Here is a 17,454-nt window from a genome sequence, read left to right on the forward strand (position 1 = left end):
AACTTTTTAACAGTATTTTTTTTTATTGAATGAACATAAAATCAGTAAATTATATTTATAAGATACACATCATTGATTCATTATTTATGTGTTTATTATTTATGCAGGAAGTAAACCAATTGAGACCGTGGTCTCATTTGCAAGGGGGTTGTGGTAAACAATTTAGGAGGATAGTGATCTCAAACATTAAACTCCAGGAGTCGGAAATAACGTTCGTAATGTTCTTCCGTGATTCATAAAATACAGTTTGAGGAAAAAATGAACACAATTAAAAATGTTTTGTTTTAATCATATTATAAGACTATAGCATACACCATATTTAAAATGCAAAAGCCCAAATAAGACATAACAGTTCTGTAAAACAGAGTACTTAGTCATGGAAAATGCAGAAAAGGAGTTTAAAAGTTGATTTACATCCCTAGTGGAATAATTATTATTATTACTATTTTTTGTACTTATTCAAATTGAGGGGGTACTTAAAGGGTGGAAGATAGTGATCAACAATCCCAAAGTGAGTTTATGCATTCAAGATACCAACATCAAGTGATAAAAACACATATTCCTTATGTACAGGGTCATTTTAAATGGCAAAAAAAGATTGGCCACGCCTATTCTAGGATGGCTCAAAGCTGCTGAGAAGCCTTAGCTACTATTTTATTCAGAAAGAGGTATTAACCAGCAATAAGGACTGATGATTCAATGGCCATATTACACAACCTATGCACAAAATGGATACAGCTGGGCTGCAACCCCTCTCTTGATTTCTCAAGGAACTGAACCTGAAGCTCCATTTGAGGAAACTCCATGTGATGCTGTTTAAACTGCTCTTTGTTAGTCCATCCCGACTCAGTAGACTTGAATGACGTCATCCCATTCTCCCACAGGCCAGACCCCATTCTCCTGGACGTTGGCTGGAGAACTCTTCCAGTCCCACGTCTTCACCGGAACGTTCCAGCTCTTACCGTAATTCGCTTCAATGTAATCCATTGTCTCACAGGGAACCTGGACCTTGAGCTCCACCAACTCAGTCCAGCACAGGGTAAACTTTGGGAACATGTACCTGCACAGGTCAGGTCAGCTGGTTAGTATCAAATGCAGTTCAGTTCAGTTAAACGCCTGCTGATGTTAAAACTCCTCAAAAATTGCATTTGCTTTTTTTTTTGCCTGTATTTAAATCTGCAGAAGTTTAGATAAATTGCATAGTCGCCCAGGATCTTTGGAATATAACTGCAGCTTTAATGTATCTAATCACTTTGTAAAATAAAAAAAAGGGTGGGGGGCAGAACTAGAACCTACTTGAATTTTTTTCCACTCTTGGCCTGGGTCCCTCCGTTCCACACATGATCCTCCTCCTCATAGAAGAAGAAGATATCGAGTTTCACGTCTTGAGCCTGGAAGGAGAGCTCCAGGCTGTCTTCCTTCTACAATATACAGAGAAGCACTTGGTAAATCCTCAACACGAATGTTAACACATCTGGTGCTTAAGACCAGATCATCCAAAATAAATATGTTTTGAAAGGTGTTTTTTAATAGTCAAAAAGTTGTCTACATTATATGAAAATATCAGACCTGTTGATGCTTCTTGTTATCAAATGTTACCAGTATAATAAAAACCCAATTTTAAATAAAAGGCCAATTGTTTTTTATAAAAGTATGCTTTGCTACCAGAGCTATAACAGACCTAACCAATGGCATGTATAACCTCCTGCTGTTATTTGGCTCTCAAATTGGTTAAGGGGGGAGGAAGCTTCTGTCCCAATAGCAAAAACTGTAAACAGCCGATTGCACAAAAGGAAAAACTATGGATGAATGAACTGCCACCAACAAATTATATTTGAGTGCAAAATCAACCAACTGTGGGACCCTGCAGCTTTAAAGGGTTCATATTTTTGATTTATAACAAACCTTTTCATCCTCAACAACTAGTGACCACGTTTTTTAGAAACTGTAATAACCGCCACGGCTGGTTTAGAAAAACATATGCAACTTTAAAAATGAACCCCTTAAAACACTAAGGGAATTGCCTCCTTCTATTTTAACAATGCTGCAATAAGTTTAAAAACAAGACACCTCACATTCAGTAAATATTATTTTTTTGCATTACACAAGTCCTTTATATTGCATACCTTTCCAAATTTGTGCTTCAGCGGAAGGCCTGCCCTCTGGAATGCTGGGATAATGTCCGACCTGTAGTCCTTTATCCATATTCCTAGGTCGACATCTTTACTGTGTGGAATGACACTGCACTGCCTGAACCAGCCTACAAAAAAACAGAAATATAGATATAGATGGATAGACAGATAAATAGACAGACAGATAGATAACATGCATGGGAACAGTGTGGAAATCCCTGTAAATTGCATGAACCACCTATCCATGGTTATCCTGGGTTTATCCCTAATAATACATGCAATCCAGTAAACTGCACAACAAAATCCAGTAGAGGCTTTATCCTGGCAGGGTGAAGGCTGATCAAATCAACCAACGAGATTCTAACTCTTTAGTTCCAGCTCAGGCCCTTACCCAGACAGGTCCCGCTGCTCAGCCAGAACCTCATTCCCAGGCTGTTCAGGATCCTGGCTGCCAGATGAAGCAAGGTCTTGGCATTCTTCCTGAACTCTATTGCCTCCTGGGAGGTATCATCAGGGTACAGCTGTAGTGGGAATTTATGCAAAGACATTTATCCAAAAGCATGTATTTCCCATAAAACACATTCACCCTTAAAAAAATAGAATCATTAGGTCTTCAATCAAAACATTTACCATATCCCCTACAGTTAACATTAGGCTAAATTAACTCATTATTTTAAATTACATTTGTATAGAGTTATTTTATATACAGGGTGATTAGAAAGTAAGTATTTAACACATAATTGTATGTCCACAAGGGGATATACTTTGTTTTACTACAAAGCTGTAGCACTGCCATTTGTGCAACATAATTTTTTTAGTTCAAAAGAATTCCGTGCAACAACAACACTGTACAAGTATTGAGATGGGTAGCTAATTATGCGCTTGATAAGTTCTGTTTAAAGTCTTCATTGTTGCACAAAGCTGAATATTTCACTGTATAAAGAATTCACAATCTTACCCAGGTATGACAATTTTCTGTTGCTCAAGAGATATTTCGCTTCACTTCTCCCTGCTTTAAAAATGTGTATTTTTCATTCTAATGCCCTTGTAATGGCTGTTTCTCGGAATGTGCTTTTTGCATAAAACATATGCCACCTGGTGGTCACTTTTTTTTTTTTTTTTTTTTTAAACATCAGTTACTAGATTTTTACCAACAACCAATACCAAGGGTCATACCATCCTTAACTTTAAACACTGAATCATAAGCTCTTCAGTTATACAAAAAAAGTTAACGTAGACAAGCATTTACAAGTGTGTCTTTATCAATGTATTTTGTGGTTTTATATAATTATACAGCATTCCAAATCAAGCAACAGTAGGCAGACCTGATAGAAAGCCCGTGCCTCCTTGTATCTGCATTCCAGAAACCTGGAATTGGCCACTTCACCCAGAAATCTCGAGACGTTCTTCGGAATGCGGATCTCCAGACCATCAATGGAAGTCAGCAGCAGCTCTGGTCTGAAACATTAGGAAAGATAGCTATATACTGTATACATTTATTTGTGTTTTTGTTGTAATAAGGGCAGCAGTGTGGAGTAGTGGTTAGGGCTCTGGACTCTTGACCGGAGGGTCGTGGGTTCAATCCCCAGTGGGGGACACTGCTGTTGTACCCTTGAGCAAGGTACTTTACCTAGATTGCTCCAGTAAAAACCCAACTGTATAAAAGGGTATTTGTATGTAAAAATAATGTGATATCTGTATAATGTAAAATAATGTATAATGTGATACCTTGTAACAATTGTAAGTCGCCCTGGATAAGGGCGTCTGCTAAGAAATAAATAATAATAATAATAATAATAAAATGGTGACGCACACAGTAACCCACAGAGTATTGTTACCCAAGTAGTGGCAACGCGTCTGTTTACACTGGCCTGCTCTTACAATCTGGAAAGACTGCCAAGGTGTCCAGTGCCAACTTTACCAACTGTGCTTCTGAGATACGGACGACTTCAAAGTTAAAAAACAGAGCTTTACTATATCTAACCAATTGTATATAAAAATAAATAAATAAAATACATTAAAACTGCAAACCTGAGAGGAATGGGTATTTTTTTACATTTATATTTGACCACAATTTCAAATTCAGATGTTTTACTCAATAGAATAGTGTCATTGAATACTATAAGTGCTCAGAATTATATATATATATATTATATATATATATATATATATATATATATATATATATATATATATATATATATATATATATATATATATATATATATATATAAACTTATAAATACTGTATATATTTTTTATATATAAATACTTATATATAAAAAAGTGCCTCCTATTTTCTTTTCTGAATGCCCCTTTAAGTAATCTCCATTTGTGACCCCTGGTCCTTGTTTCTTTTTTCAGGTTGAAAAAGTCCCCTGGGTCAACACTGTCAATACCTTTTAGAATTTTGAATGCTTGAATCAGATCACCACGTAGTCTTCTTTGTTCAAGACTGAATAGATTCAATTCTTTGAGCCTGTCTGCATACGACATGCCTTTTAAACCCGGGATGGGAGGGTCAATATTGTTGGACACCACTGTATATTCCAAACCAACGCTGATAAACTGCTTACCTGTCATACGCCCCGGCTTGGTGTCCAAAATCCAGTTTTCGGAAGGGCACAAACTTCCTGTCCATGTTCGGCTTGAGCCGCAGGGGTCCATGCCAGAGGTAGTTGCCGCTCCTCTCATAGAATACCACCAGGTGGATGGCGTGAGACTGCAGCCTGAAGATAAAGTGCAGTGGGATCTCGGTCCCAGACAAGTCATCCATGCTGGCCAGGCGAGGGTCCTTCCCACGCAGCTCTAGAAACTCAAACCCCTTCTCCGCAGCTGACTTGGCCAGGGCTGCCTGGTCACCAAAACAAGAGGGATCCACTTTAGTTGTGTTGGGGATTATAACTTCTGTTTCACTAAGATCAAAATGTGTATTATGAATGACATGTTTTACAGAATTGCCCTCTAATAGCATAGAAAATAAGTTCTACAGGTAAAACTAGAACTACTGAACCCAGCATGCTCTCCCCTTTTACAGCCATATTATACATACACACAAGACAAGAAATGTGTATTACTTACATCATATTTCCACAGTTTGGCTAACAGTGCAAATGTAGTAAACTCTCTCCGGGCACAGAAATACTTGCAATTTGGCCTTTTAGTGTCACTCTCCCTCAGATGCTGTGTATCTGGAGTTAGCAAGCCCAGGGTCACGGGGTCGATGAGGTACACTGGCAAGTTGTGTCTGCCCACCAAGTCGAGGAACTTTTTAACCACCTGCTAAAGGGAGGACCGAAATCAAACTGATGGTTTCAAACATGTGGTCGAGGGTACATTTCATTATAATTAGTGACTTCACTCCCTTAACTCGTTATTAATGATGTAGATACAGTTATAAATGTGTACATGCATTCTCTCCTTACAGCACAGTTGTTCATGTGACACGGTTCAGTGTATTATATGAATATACCCAAAATGTTATTTTAATATGACGGTTTAAAATTCCCCACTACATTCAAGATAATCCCTAATTCATTTCTACCAGAGGTAACATCAACTCCAAAAAACAACATGTGTGTGATACTTACCCACTGTGCATCATTTGCAGACAGGCTATTAAAATTACGCACTCCATCCTAAAAATAAGACATCATGTGTTATTTGAAGGGTCTCGCTAACAAAACCACTGATTTACAGTAAATACAAACTACTGTTAAAACAACAAAAACTCAGGGCATCATTCGACATCACACAATTCATCACAATTTATAAACTAATTAAAAAAAGATAAAAACAGCATACCTTTGACAAATACTGCTTATAATAATACAGCTGGAATAAGAGGAATACTGAACTTGTCACAGTCAGGAGGGCCAAAATCACAGACTTGTTAATCCTAGGCATTAGTCCTCCTCAGTTTCTTTGTTATGAAAAAACAGTAGATGGTATGGGGTGCTCTTGTTCATCTTTACTTATATTTTCGATGACATTTATCCTGTTGGAAACAATGTGACAAGGTGTATTTATTTTTCATAGGGCTGGGATTACAGCTCCCATAGCATACAGTTCCAGCTTTTGTGTTTTATTAACCATTGTGTAAAGAGCACAGTGGTGTTTCATTAAACCCACAGTAAAACCCAGAATGGCTCAAATGCATTTGCAATGGGAGTAATATTTTCATCCGGATATTAATAACAATGAATTAATTTGGCTTCTTTAGAAACACACTGAAAATGTTTTATAAAAAACAAGAGTAATTTCATTAATCTTTATAATAAAAACCTTTACAAAACTCACATGATTCATTGTTGAACTTACAAAAATGAAATACTGTAAATCATGAAGATTGAAATATCATAATGAATTGTACATATCAACTGTAATGTAGGCTATGCATTATTTAAAAACAACAACAACAAAAAAACAAAGTAGTGTGTAAATCACCTTCTCCAGCGTTAATATGGATTACAGTGCCTTGCATAAGTATTCACCCCCCTTAGACTTTTCCACATTTTGTAGTGTTACAACCTGGAATTAAAATGGATTTAATTAGGATTTTCTGTCACTGATCTACACAAAATAGTCCATAATGAAGCGGGGAAACAAATCTACATATTTTTCAAATTATTTACAAATAAAAAACTGAAAAGTCTTGATTGCATAAGTATTCACCCCCTTTGCTGTGACACCCCTAAATAAGCTCTGGTGCAACCAATTGCCTTGAAGTCACATAATTAGTTGAATGGAGTCCACCTGTGTGCAATTAAAGTGTCACATGATCTCAGATTAAATACACCTGTTTCTGGAAGGCCCCGGAGTTTGTTAGAGCATATCTAAACAAACAGCATCATGAAGACCAAGGAGCTATCAAAACAAGTCTGGGATAAAGTTCTAGAGAAGCACCAATCAGGGTTGGGTTATAAAAAAATATCCCAAACTTTGAACATCCCCTGGAGCACCGTTAAATCCATTATTAAAAAATGGAAAGAATATGGCACAACCACGACTCTGCCTAGAGAAGGCCGTCCACCAAAACTCAGTGACCAGGTAAGGAGGGCATTAGTCAGAGAAGCAACCAAGAGGCCAATGGTAACTCTGAAGGAGCTGGAGAGATCCACAGCTGAGATGGGAGAAACCGTCCATGGGACAACTATAACCCGGACACTCCACAAAGCTGGGCTTTATGGAAGAGTGGCGAGAAGAAAGCCATTGCTGAAAAAAACCCACATCAAATCCCGTTTGGATTTTGCCAAAAGGCATGTGGGAGACACAACAAACATGTGGAAAAAGGTTCTCTGGTCTGATGAGACCAAAATTGAACTTTTTGGCCTTAGCGCAAAATGTTATGTGTGGCGCAAAGCCAACACTGCTCATCACCCTGAGAACACCATCCCCACGGTGAAGCATGGTGGTGGCAGCATCATGTTATGGGGATGCTTTTCATCGGCAGGGACTGGGAAACTGGTCAGGATTGAGGGCAAGATGGATGGAGCCAAATACATGGAAATTCTAGAGGAAAACCTGTTTCAGTGCAAGAGACCTGGGACTGGGGCGGAGGTTCACCTTCCAGCAGGACAATGACCCTAAACACACAGCCAAAGCTACATTGGAGTGGTTTAAAAACAAAACTGAATGTCTTAGAATGGCCCAGTCAAAGCCCAGACCTCAATCCGATTGAGAATCTGTGGCAAGACTTGAAAATTGCTGTTCACCAACTTGAAAATTGCTGTCCCCATCCAACTTGACAGAGCTTGAGCAATTTTGCCAAGAAGAATGGGGAAAAATTGCCGGATCCTGATGTGCAAAGCTGGTAGAGACTTACCCAAAAAGACTCACAGCTGTAATTGCTGTCAAAGGTGCTTCTACCAAGTATTGACTCAGGGGGGTGAATACTTATGCAACCAACAAATGTCTTTTTTTTTGTTTAATTAACTTTTGTGTTACAATAAAAAATATTTTGCACCTTCAAAGTGTTCAGTATGTTGTGTAAATCAAATGGTAAAAATCCCAATTAAATCCATTTTAATTCCAGGTTGTAACACTACAAAATGTGGAAAAGTCCAAGAGGGGTGAATACTTATGTAAGGCACTGTAGCTTCCTATTAAACTCGTTAGGAAAGGGATGCATTTGAAGTAGTGGCGTTCATTTGTTTCTACGGGGTCACACTCCACAAACAGAACAGGCCCATGTGAGCAGTTTGACATTGCATTTTGAGCAGTAAACGTTTAGTTTTAATAAACAACAAGCAATGTGTAATTCAGCTGTATTGCACAGACTTAGGTACTAACTAACATATCTTTCAAGTGTCCATCACCGTGGATTTCAGTACTCTCTACATCTCAATTTATGCAACGCTGTGTTTTCCTTTGCTGCACTATGATGCAATATACTAGGGATAGCGGTACTTATTTCTAATACTCCACCGGTGTGCTTGTATGATTAATGCAGTTTCACTAAAATGTGATTTACCTCCATTTCTAGTCACAGAAAAAAATACCCAATGAATAATGATGCACTCTTTCTGGTTCTTTAGCTTAGTTCCCTTATAAAACTTGACTGCAGTGCAGTGTACCATACAGTAAAACACAGTTACAGTAAATCAGTCAACCACGACAAAGCACCGAGAGAGGTATGGAACTGGAAAAACACGATAAACATAGGTAGGTAAATGTGTTTTACATAAGCGGCACACTAAAACGTATTATGGGATTTTTAAGACTGAATGTCTCCTGACTGTCCTTACTACAATACGATTGAGAGACGATAATGTCTGGAACGGCACACTAGAGACAACAGAAAACAATTCAGTACAATAGAATGCGTTAAAGAAATGAAAACCCTCCACAACACGTCAACTTTTGCATGAAATGTGATTGATACATGTCAGTTGTGGGGGGAAAATGAAACGAATAAATAGAGATGCATATTCTTACTGTCCCAACGCTTACTGTGCAGTTTCATGATAACAAAATAGAAATCGCATAGCGTCCATTGAAACACTCAGGGTAAGTCTGCGCAGGTTCTGCGGAAAACCTGTCCAAATTCATCGTCTGCGTGAACTCAGCCGGAAAAGACGTCACCAGGTCACGCATCCACGGCTTAAAAGTCTGCACAGTCGCGCAGCTTCTCAAGAGTTACTGCGCGAGCGGTGGCTGACAAAGAAGTGTGTAGGCAACCAGATACAATCCTCACTCCATGTGCTACTGCCACCTAGTCAGGGGGTGTGAATCGCCTTCCAGTCATGTCATTAATTATCTTATGAATGATTTGTAATACAAATTAAAATGATTTGACTCTTTTTCCACACAGTTATTATACTTTTCAAATATTCAGATATTTATTCTAAAGGTTTAAACATGTAAAAAAAAAAAAAAAAGCTAAACGGTTGGGGGGGGGGGGGGGGGGGAATCCTGTCCGTTATAATACTCATTAATTTGTCTCACATCACAAAACATACGTTTATATTATCTCTTTATAGCAGGGACTGTTTCTACTATACATTTTTCTGATCATGCTGTACATTATGAAGCTGGTGGAGCACAAAAGGAACTTCGATTGCATCCACTTCTTCTGCGATTAGAATTTCTCTCAACACCACCTCCATTTTGGTTCTGCTCAGAACTGTTGTTCATCTACCAAAGCTGTCCACGCTCCGTCTGCACAGACATTGCCGTTACGCGAAGACTCCCGTCTGCAATCTAGCCGGCATAAAAGTGTCGTGAATGCACCCTCCAACCCAGCGTCACATGACAAACTCAAGTAGACCACGTGGCTATATCCTAAAACTAAAGGTTTGTTGATAAGGTGCTGAGACTCTGAGTGCTGCTGAAAAGGATGCAGCAGCAACACCCTGTTGGTTTTGTTTGTATTAGTAGATCTTGGCAAGATAACAACTACACTTTAAAATGGAATTCATTTTGTATGTGCCTTCATTTATGATGTTAAAGGTGCCCTGCAAAGCTAGTGTAAATAAGCTTGTTATTACTGTTGCCCATTTAGTGACCTAGTGACGCAGAAGGTTTATGGGATCTCTGCACAGTGGCAGGTAATGGATATGCACTACTGACTCTGAAGTGAGATAGATTTAATTTTGCAGCAGTATGGTGCTTGAAATGAAAGTACAACATAAAATGAATCAAACAAAAAGATGTTCAGCACAACATTTATGAGTGCAATGTTGCCAATGCCGAGAGATAACACAATCCACCACTTGTTTAATTTGGTAATGCACCCTGCCTGTGAGTGGTCTGAGCTAGCTGGACAATTGAGGATTTACCTGAGAATTCTTTCCACTTTAAATGCATTATCTTTAATTGGCTTTCCATTTGATTACATTACCAGCAACCCAACTTTGGCACTTTAGGGACTGGTCAGACATTCTCTCTATACATCCGTAAGTTTAAGTCATATACCATATTGTCAGAATTCAATTTTCATTGCAGATGCAGTGAATGTACAAACCAAATTCAACTGAAAACATTATTCAAAATAATAATAATACCAAAATAAATGTTTTTGTGGAAAGCTGAGGTTCTGTAGTGGGTAGATTACGCTCCCTGCTGCTCATAGCTTTTACAGCAGAGTGATTTCATGCATGGGAAACCACCCATTTATATTCCAGTCAAGACCTATCATAAAAAAAGCTGTGAAATTCCACTTCATGTGTTCTTGTCATTGTGTCAATATCATCAAGGCATGCATTTCTCCTGTGTGTAATGTAATTTGCTATCTCTGCATATTTAAACCTGCAGTTGAAGATCTACGTTTATACTTACACAGTTTATTGCTTTATGTATCCGTACCTCTGATGTGTGCTATACTGGGTATGCATCTTGTTTTTCAATCTACTGAAAAGCAGTAACACACTACCAAGAATACTGATGTGGGTCAACTACAGAATACAGAATATAATTGAAGACTTTAAGGTTTACTTCGTAAGGTATTAAAGATTGTTTTAATGTATTACAGTAGATCCAGTGCCATTCTCAATGCTTATTTTATCATTGTGTGCATTTCATTTCTAATACTTTCAAATTCACTCTGAAACGCCTCTTCTACACTATAGACCGTCACTCTCCTCCATGTTGGAAAGTCCCTTATCATTTCTTTGCTGGATAGAGAAAGCCTCTCTCCAATCAGAACTCCACATCGGTAAACCTATAAGAAACTGAGGGGTCCATTTGATTTATAATCCTTTAAGACAGCTTGATTTTTGCATACATCACCCAACCGTGGATAAATCTGGATTACCACAACACATAGGTGATACAATCCAGCGGGTGCCTTGCTACTGTAAAATGCCCAATACAATCAAGCTGTCTTATTCAGGTGGGGTATAGGTTGATCACATCTCCCTGTATGTCAAGAACACACATCTGTTGGCTACCAGTGTCGTTTGTCTACCTGACATGGTTTCTTTTATTTTTACCTCAGAGTTTATGATTGACGGCTGGTTTCCCCTAGTTAGTGCCATTTTCTGCGGTATGCACAACATACCGAATGACAAGACATTAATTCCAACCACCTACAGCCAGGATTAATAGCCAATGTGTAAATCAGGTCACAGGACATAAGCATATTACCAAACTAATGTACTTTCATTCTTTGTACCTGTGTTAATAGCTGACAAGTTCAGTATATGTGTCAGGAATGGGTCGCACAGTTGGGACTCTGTGTGTAAATCTGATACATCTCACAAGCGAGGCATGGAACAAAACCAAAGTGTATGGAGCATGACAAGACGATTCAGATACATTTACAGTAATTCCTAAATTTCACATTAACTTCCCTGTAACACATTTTATTGATTTTTTTGTCAACTAAAAATATGGTTCAGCATTTCATAAATGCATATTCTATTTGGAATATTAGACATATATAACAAGGTTTTCATTCTCTCCATTTTTATTGACTGCCTTAAAGATACATCTGAAACAGAAGGTGCAAGTCTTCCCCCTTGTGGTCAAAACATATTGCTGCAGTCTGTACAAACTTCATGTACATGTTTGTAAGTGTGTAGTGTGTATGCACAGCATATTTACTGTACCTTTACAAGAAGTATTCAGATCTCAAATTATGAGCTTTATTTTTTATTTAAAAGATCTTTGTACAGGGTTTATCCTTTAAAACATTTCGACTCACTCGATTGCTATTCTTCTTCACTTGACATAAAAGCTCTTGTACAGCAGCACCCTGTGTTAGAAATATACATTTTAAATCAAAGGGGGGGTGGGATCAAACAAATAATCACAGTAATTACAGTTTGGATAGTTCAGGATAATGAGACACATTTTAAAGCAAAAGATGTCCAACCATTCTCATCATGTCCCGTACCAGTAATGCGACCCCATCTAAGGCCTACATTTTCATTCCATGCTGCCCAAAGGACACTTATGGGGTCAGGTGGGGTGCTATTACCTGTAACACAGGAAGTGAATGGGGAAAGGAATGCAAGTACTTCCACACATAGCATTGCTGTCTAATTAATGTTTCACCTGAAAACACATTAAAAATAAAAGTATCTGAAAATAAAGAACTGTCAAAAAAAGGGCTTGTGAGAATGCTGTTTGAGGTAAGAAATTATTATTATTATTATTATTTTTTACTTTGGTTATTACACCTTTAACCCTTTCATTCCTACTTCAATTCAACACACCCCTGTAAATAAAATGCATACAGAGTTCAAACTGCCCAGTTTATTACTTAAACCAGGATTTAAATACAGTATTCATTTTGAACTACTCAAATTAAAACACACATTAGAAATAAATAAAACAAAACCTGTTCAGAGCCTGTGTCAATTAAGATATTGATATATACTTTGGTTGGCTCTACACAGCTTGCAAATCAAGCTCCGGGTGTCTATCTTACTATGCAACCGCTGAACAGTTGAATTGGGTGTTATTGACGTAGCCGATTCAAAGGGAAAATAGCTTAAAAGAAAGGCAAGCTATGAATAAATGCAAATCACTACTGAATACAAGATCAATACATGTATATTAAACAACTGGCGATTAAACACATGAAGGTTTTTGTTTTGTTTATTTTCTCTTACAGTCCTGGTCAATTCCTCTGTACATTCTTTATGTAAATCATTGTTCTGTCCAATCTTTGTAGTTTGACTTTGTAAACCTACATGGATTAAGATATAGGCAATATCTCAATTCATCTTCTGATTTACTATCTTGAAAAGATATGTTTTGTCCTGTCCCCCAATAATGTTTTGGTCTTCTCTTCCAAGTAGTTCTTCTGAATAAACACCAGGGGGCAGATACGGCCAGGTCTGACTTAATACAGCAGCTCTTCCCTGCTTGGCCTTGTTCCTAAGTCAGCAAAGAGCAGCTGACATCAGAGTGCCACGTCACATTTCTCCATTACCCAATAAGGACTAAATGCCATTTGCCACTGGGGTCTGTGTGATCACATCACCATCAGCTCAGAACACAAACGGACAAGAGTTCTAAAGCATGTCTTAGAATCATCCCTGAATTTATAGGCTGATGGGTATGCTTCTTCCAAGGTCTATCCCGTGACTAACAACATATCTTGAAGAGAAATGGTTTATATAGAAGCTGTATGCAAAGCTTTGTCAGGGGAAAGACGTGATACGACTGAGTTTAAGACCCCCCTTGAATGAGATGCAAGTCAGCTGAAGAGACTACCACCACATTGTGATGAGCCAGCATTAACAAAAACTCCAACAACTAGTATTCAGCACAACTGTGCACAAGGAGCTTGAATTAGTAGTGTTGTCTTTACCATATCTGTGTGTGGGAATACCACTGTCAGAAATTTTGTAAAGTACTGTATGCTAGTCTAACAAACCGTTAGCACAGGGGGATGATTTTGTAAAATGATAAAGCAGCAAGTTTACACTGCAGATTATGTTTAAGTGGAGGGCGAGTAACTCGAGGGGACCTGGTAAAAGGACCATCAGAACTTGAGGTATGGCGTGCCAAGGTAAGCCACAGAGGAGCATCAGTATAAGCTGAACCGTCATTCCTTTCAGTCTTCCTACCAGCAAAAATGAGGCAGAGGTATTTCAAAAGCATCAGGATAAAGGAGTGCATAAAATGTACTGAAGTAGTTTTAAGCATGTGTCCAGGCAAGAAGCCAAGCCACACTCACGAGCGCACACACACACACACACAGACACACTCACTTATAAAAAAATATCACTAGAATTGTTCAATTTTTGACTGCTGCCAACATTGACTGGCCACCATCACCTAACTGCATTAAACTATAAATTCCATAAATGCACGATATCATTAATATGCAAGGAATGAAATCTTAAATTCCTTTGAATGTGCTTTCTAATCTTTACTTATGAGTTCTGTAGCTTCAATATTGATTTTTATTGAATTCCCTTAAAGCTGAGGATTGATAACGGCCCAGACACTGCCTGATATTCCTCATTCCAGGAAATGCATGCAATGCTTTGACCTTTAAACTATATTGTTCAATGTAGAATATAGTGTAGGTAGAGCCAACAAAGCGAAAACGTTTGAGTATCACGTGACAAACAGAAGGCACTAAAGCATTCAACAGCAGATTTAAAATAAGTTAAAAATCAATATTGGAGCAACAGAACTTATGTAAAGTCGTTTGAAGCAATTCATTCGGGTGAGAATTGATCTGAAACCGAAAAGGAAGTACAAGACAAAAAATGTAAAAAAAAAAAAATCACACAAATCTTTCATCCAGCTATTATTCCCTGACTAAGTCTCTAGCATCTCAATAAAATTCCAAGGGGAAGTAAACAAACTCTTATTACTCAAGGGAATTCAGTATTTAAACAGCTAAGGCAACCAGGCCTTTACAGCAGCAGTCTGACCGCTCCTTGTGTCAATCCAGGTTTCAGGTTTGCTTTCCTGCCGATAGAAACCGCACCGTGCATAAAGAAAGGAAGAATCCTCTTGCTGGTAGCTAATGTACAACACTGTTGAGACTGTTGGCTGAGCCACTCAAGCCGTTCTCTGTTTTCTGGAAGCATTTCACTGCACTGGGGACCTGGAGTCCTGTAAACAATGTCAGCCCTCCACACCAGACCTGCAAGGAAAGCACACCGAATTACTACTGTGAATGTAAAAGGGGACCTGCAATGACATCCACAGGTCAAGCCATCATTCAGTATGACACTAGTTACAGAAGTGCATGCAATTCAAGAAGTCAAAAACACATAATTTTACCTATACATGCCAGTTATTGTCACTTGCAGTTAGGTGCCCCCCTCCCACTCATTAAAAGATGTCCGATAAACAGTAAACGCTTGATAACCAAGTGAGAAAAAGACCAGGAACAGGTTATTGTACTTTTACCTCTAGTTTGACAATCAGTCCTCAAGCAACTCCACTGCATATTGGGTTAATAGGCCACCAGAAAACGATGGACCTATCCCCTGGTCCCTTTCAAACCAGGTCCCAGCATCAAAAGCAGGTTAATTTCCACTGAGTCACCCAGACAGGCATACAGCTCAGTGTTGCAGGTGTGGTACAACAAGAGAAAGAGGAGCTCCTTTTATATTATGCTATTCTGATCTCAGTCTGCCCCTTGAACGAATGTTCAGCATGAACTCCAAAAGCCGTGCCTTTTACAAGATCACGTGAGACTCAGTTATATTAGAATACATCTGAAACCGCTAAAATCATCACCACAAAATGTGTGCTGGTGTTTCATTGAGGCTTCTAAAGAAACAATGAGCAATGAACGAGATCTGCTTCCAGTATTTGTTTCTGGTTTTAGATACAAAGGGGTGCCCCAGTGTTTAGAAACCAAAGGGTAAACAGATACTTGCCATGAAAGCTGGAAGAATTGGCTGGGTGAACTTTGTTTTGAATGTGTGCAGCAACTGTTTGGTGTCTGCATTGTAAAATAAGAGCTGACCTAAAGAAAAAAATGAAACAAAATGACAGTTATATTATTATACAAAACACAAGAAAACAACCCCTCAGTCCCTAGTCAGAAAAAAAAAAAAACATTTACACTGTTCTTTAAGGCAGCTGAAAGTTTATCCAGCACTACAATATATTTAATATTACCTGTGTGAGATCCTAAATACGGTAAAATTGCACAATGTGAATTTTTGAAGCCAGACGATAATCCTCAAAAAACAGACTAATGCTCCTGGTTTTAAGCAATTTTTGTTTCAATAGTTTTCATGGCACAAGGTAATTAGGAACGGTATTGAGAAATATTGTTGTGCTGTTTAACAATTCAAAGTAACTTTGGAGTAAGCTTGTTAATGTATAAGGTAAAAATAAATAAATAAATAAATAAATAAACAAACTGCAACCAAATATACTTTAAATCATATCATCTGGCTGGCAAAATGCATAATGTGTCTGTAATCCGATCTCAGGGTTTTCAATATCTTTTCATGAGTTCACATTATGTCATCGGAAACCCCTTGATTGTATTATTGACTCTGTAATATAACCAAGCTAGGTTTGGATGGTAAGGTAATCTATGTCCATCTATTTGTCAACTAAGTTGTTGTACCTGGCAATGAAAATGCTGGTAACCACAGCACACAATACTGAAACTCGTAATAAAATGTCTGTGTACTGTAAAATGGTTCCCCAAGACACATAACCTTAATAGCTCATCTTATTGAATAAAACAGGTCACCATGACAAAGTCACAGTATGCAGAATAATGTCTTGCAACAGATAAATTAAATTGGAAGAATGGGCTAAGAAATAAATAATAATAAAAATGCAGATTTTATTAAAAAAATCCCTAGATTTTGTCCTTGTCCAACCAAGTATGAATTTACTCAAAAAGGAAGAGCATTACCTCCATCAAAATCACAGTAGACACCTATCCTGTCAGGGACTGGCATATCCAGGGTCTTGGCTTTGTTGTTGTGTTTGGCTGCGAAGGTGGCCTGCAGCCAGTTATTGACGTGGATGCACCAGCTTGTGTTTGTCTTGCCCAGCTGGTCAAATTTCCCCAGGTTTCTGAAGGCCACACCCAGGCTATAGGATTTGCAGTCCTTTTGGGCCTTCACTTCCCAGTAATGCTGCCCATTGTCAATGCATGTGTCACCTGAAAACTCACAAAGGCAATATGCCTTCAGTTAGCTCAATATAGACAAAGGAAAAGCATTCTTCATCGCTCTTTCACTTCTTGGCTTTCATAAGCTGTATCACTTGTAGGATATGTGTTTTACATGACCTCAAAAAACAGGGTGGTTAAAGTGACAAATCAGTAATGGAGGATAATACCTGTAGTCTCAGAGAACTGGAATATTGTACTGTAGGTAGACTAGCCACATGATATGCTCCACATTGTCACAACCTCTGTTGTGCCCCACAG

General features: G+C 38.3%; 2 protein-coding genes across 13 annotated transcripts in view; both read right to left on the reverse strand.

Annotated features, from left to right (window-relative positions):
* Positions 1-9,213, reverse strand: LOC117408566 (ribitol-5-phosphate transferase FKTN-like). 5 transcript variants are annotated; one of them, XM_058993896.1, is made up of 11 exons: positions 9,084-9,204; positions 6,579-6,662; positions 5,937-6,129; positions 5,723-5,770; positions 5,214-5,414; positions 4,709-4,986; positions 3,458-3,590; positions 2,524-2,653; positions 2,127-2,260; positions 1,297-1,421; positions 1-1,060 (listed from the first exon to the last, which is right to left on the reverse strand). In XM_058993896.1, the coding sequence occupies exons 3-11, from the start codon at positions 6,036-6,038 to the stop codon at positions 847-849; spliced, it is 1,365 nt and encodes a 454-aa protein (XP_058849879.1). In that variant the 5' UTR covers positions 6,039-6,129; positions 6,579-6,662; positions 9,084-9,204; the 3' UTR covers positions 1-846. The 5 variants fall into 5 exon arrangements, with proteins under 5 accessions (XP_058849879.1, XP_034760794.1, XP_034760789.1 ...); XM_034904903.2 differs by having other exon boundaries at positions 9,069-9,204; XM_034904898.2 differs by lacking the exon at positions 6,579-6,662 and having other exon boundaries at positions 9,084-9,213.
* Positions 9,214-12,203: 2,990 nt separating this feature from the next.
* LOC117408565 (FSD1-like protein) overlaps positions 12,204-17,454 on the reverse strand; it is a 33,007-nt gene continuing 27,756 nt past the window's right edge. For all 8 annotated transcript variants that reach the window (XM_034013674.3, XM_034013673.3, XM_058993929.1 and 5 more), the window contains 3 exons: positions 16,933-17,184; positions 15,932-16,020; positions 12,204-15,186 (listed from right to left, as the gene is read on the reverse strand). In XM_034013674.3, coding sequence (XP_033869565.1) covers positions 15,064-15,186; positions 15,932-16,020; positions 16,933-17,184 — 464 coding nt within the window. In that variant the 3' untranslated portion in view covers positions 12,204-15,063. The remainder of the gene's footprint in view (positions 15,187-15,931; positions 16,021-16,932; positions 17,185-17,454) is intronic.

The sequence above is a fragment of the Acipenser ruthenus genome, chromosome 2, assembly GCF_902713425.1.
Source record: "Acipenser ruthenus chromosome 2, fAciRut3.2 maternal haplotype, whole genome shotgun sequence".
Classification (NCBI taxonomy): domain Eukaryota; kingdom Metazoa; phylum Chordata; class Actinopteri; order Acipenseriformes; family Acipenseridae; genus Acipenser; species Acipenser ruthenus.

Bases quoted from the DNA above. Each gene is read 5' to 3' on its own strand.
- LOC117408566 (XM_034904898.2), bottom strand. From the start codon at position 6,038: ATGCCTAGGATTAACAAGTCTGTGATTTTGGCCCTCCTGACTGTGACA. The intron at 3,591-4,708 runs GTAAGCAGTTTA...CTAATGTTTCAG, and splicing joins CAAGCCGGGGCGTATGACAG to ACCAGAGCTGCTGCTGACTT. The intron at 1,422-2,126 runs GTATGCAATATA...TGTATATTGTAG, and splicing joins TGAAGCACAAATTTGGAAAG to AAGGAAGACAGCCTGGAGCT.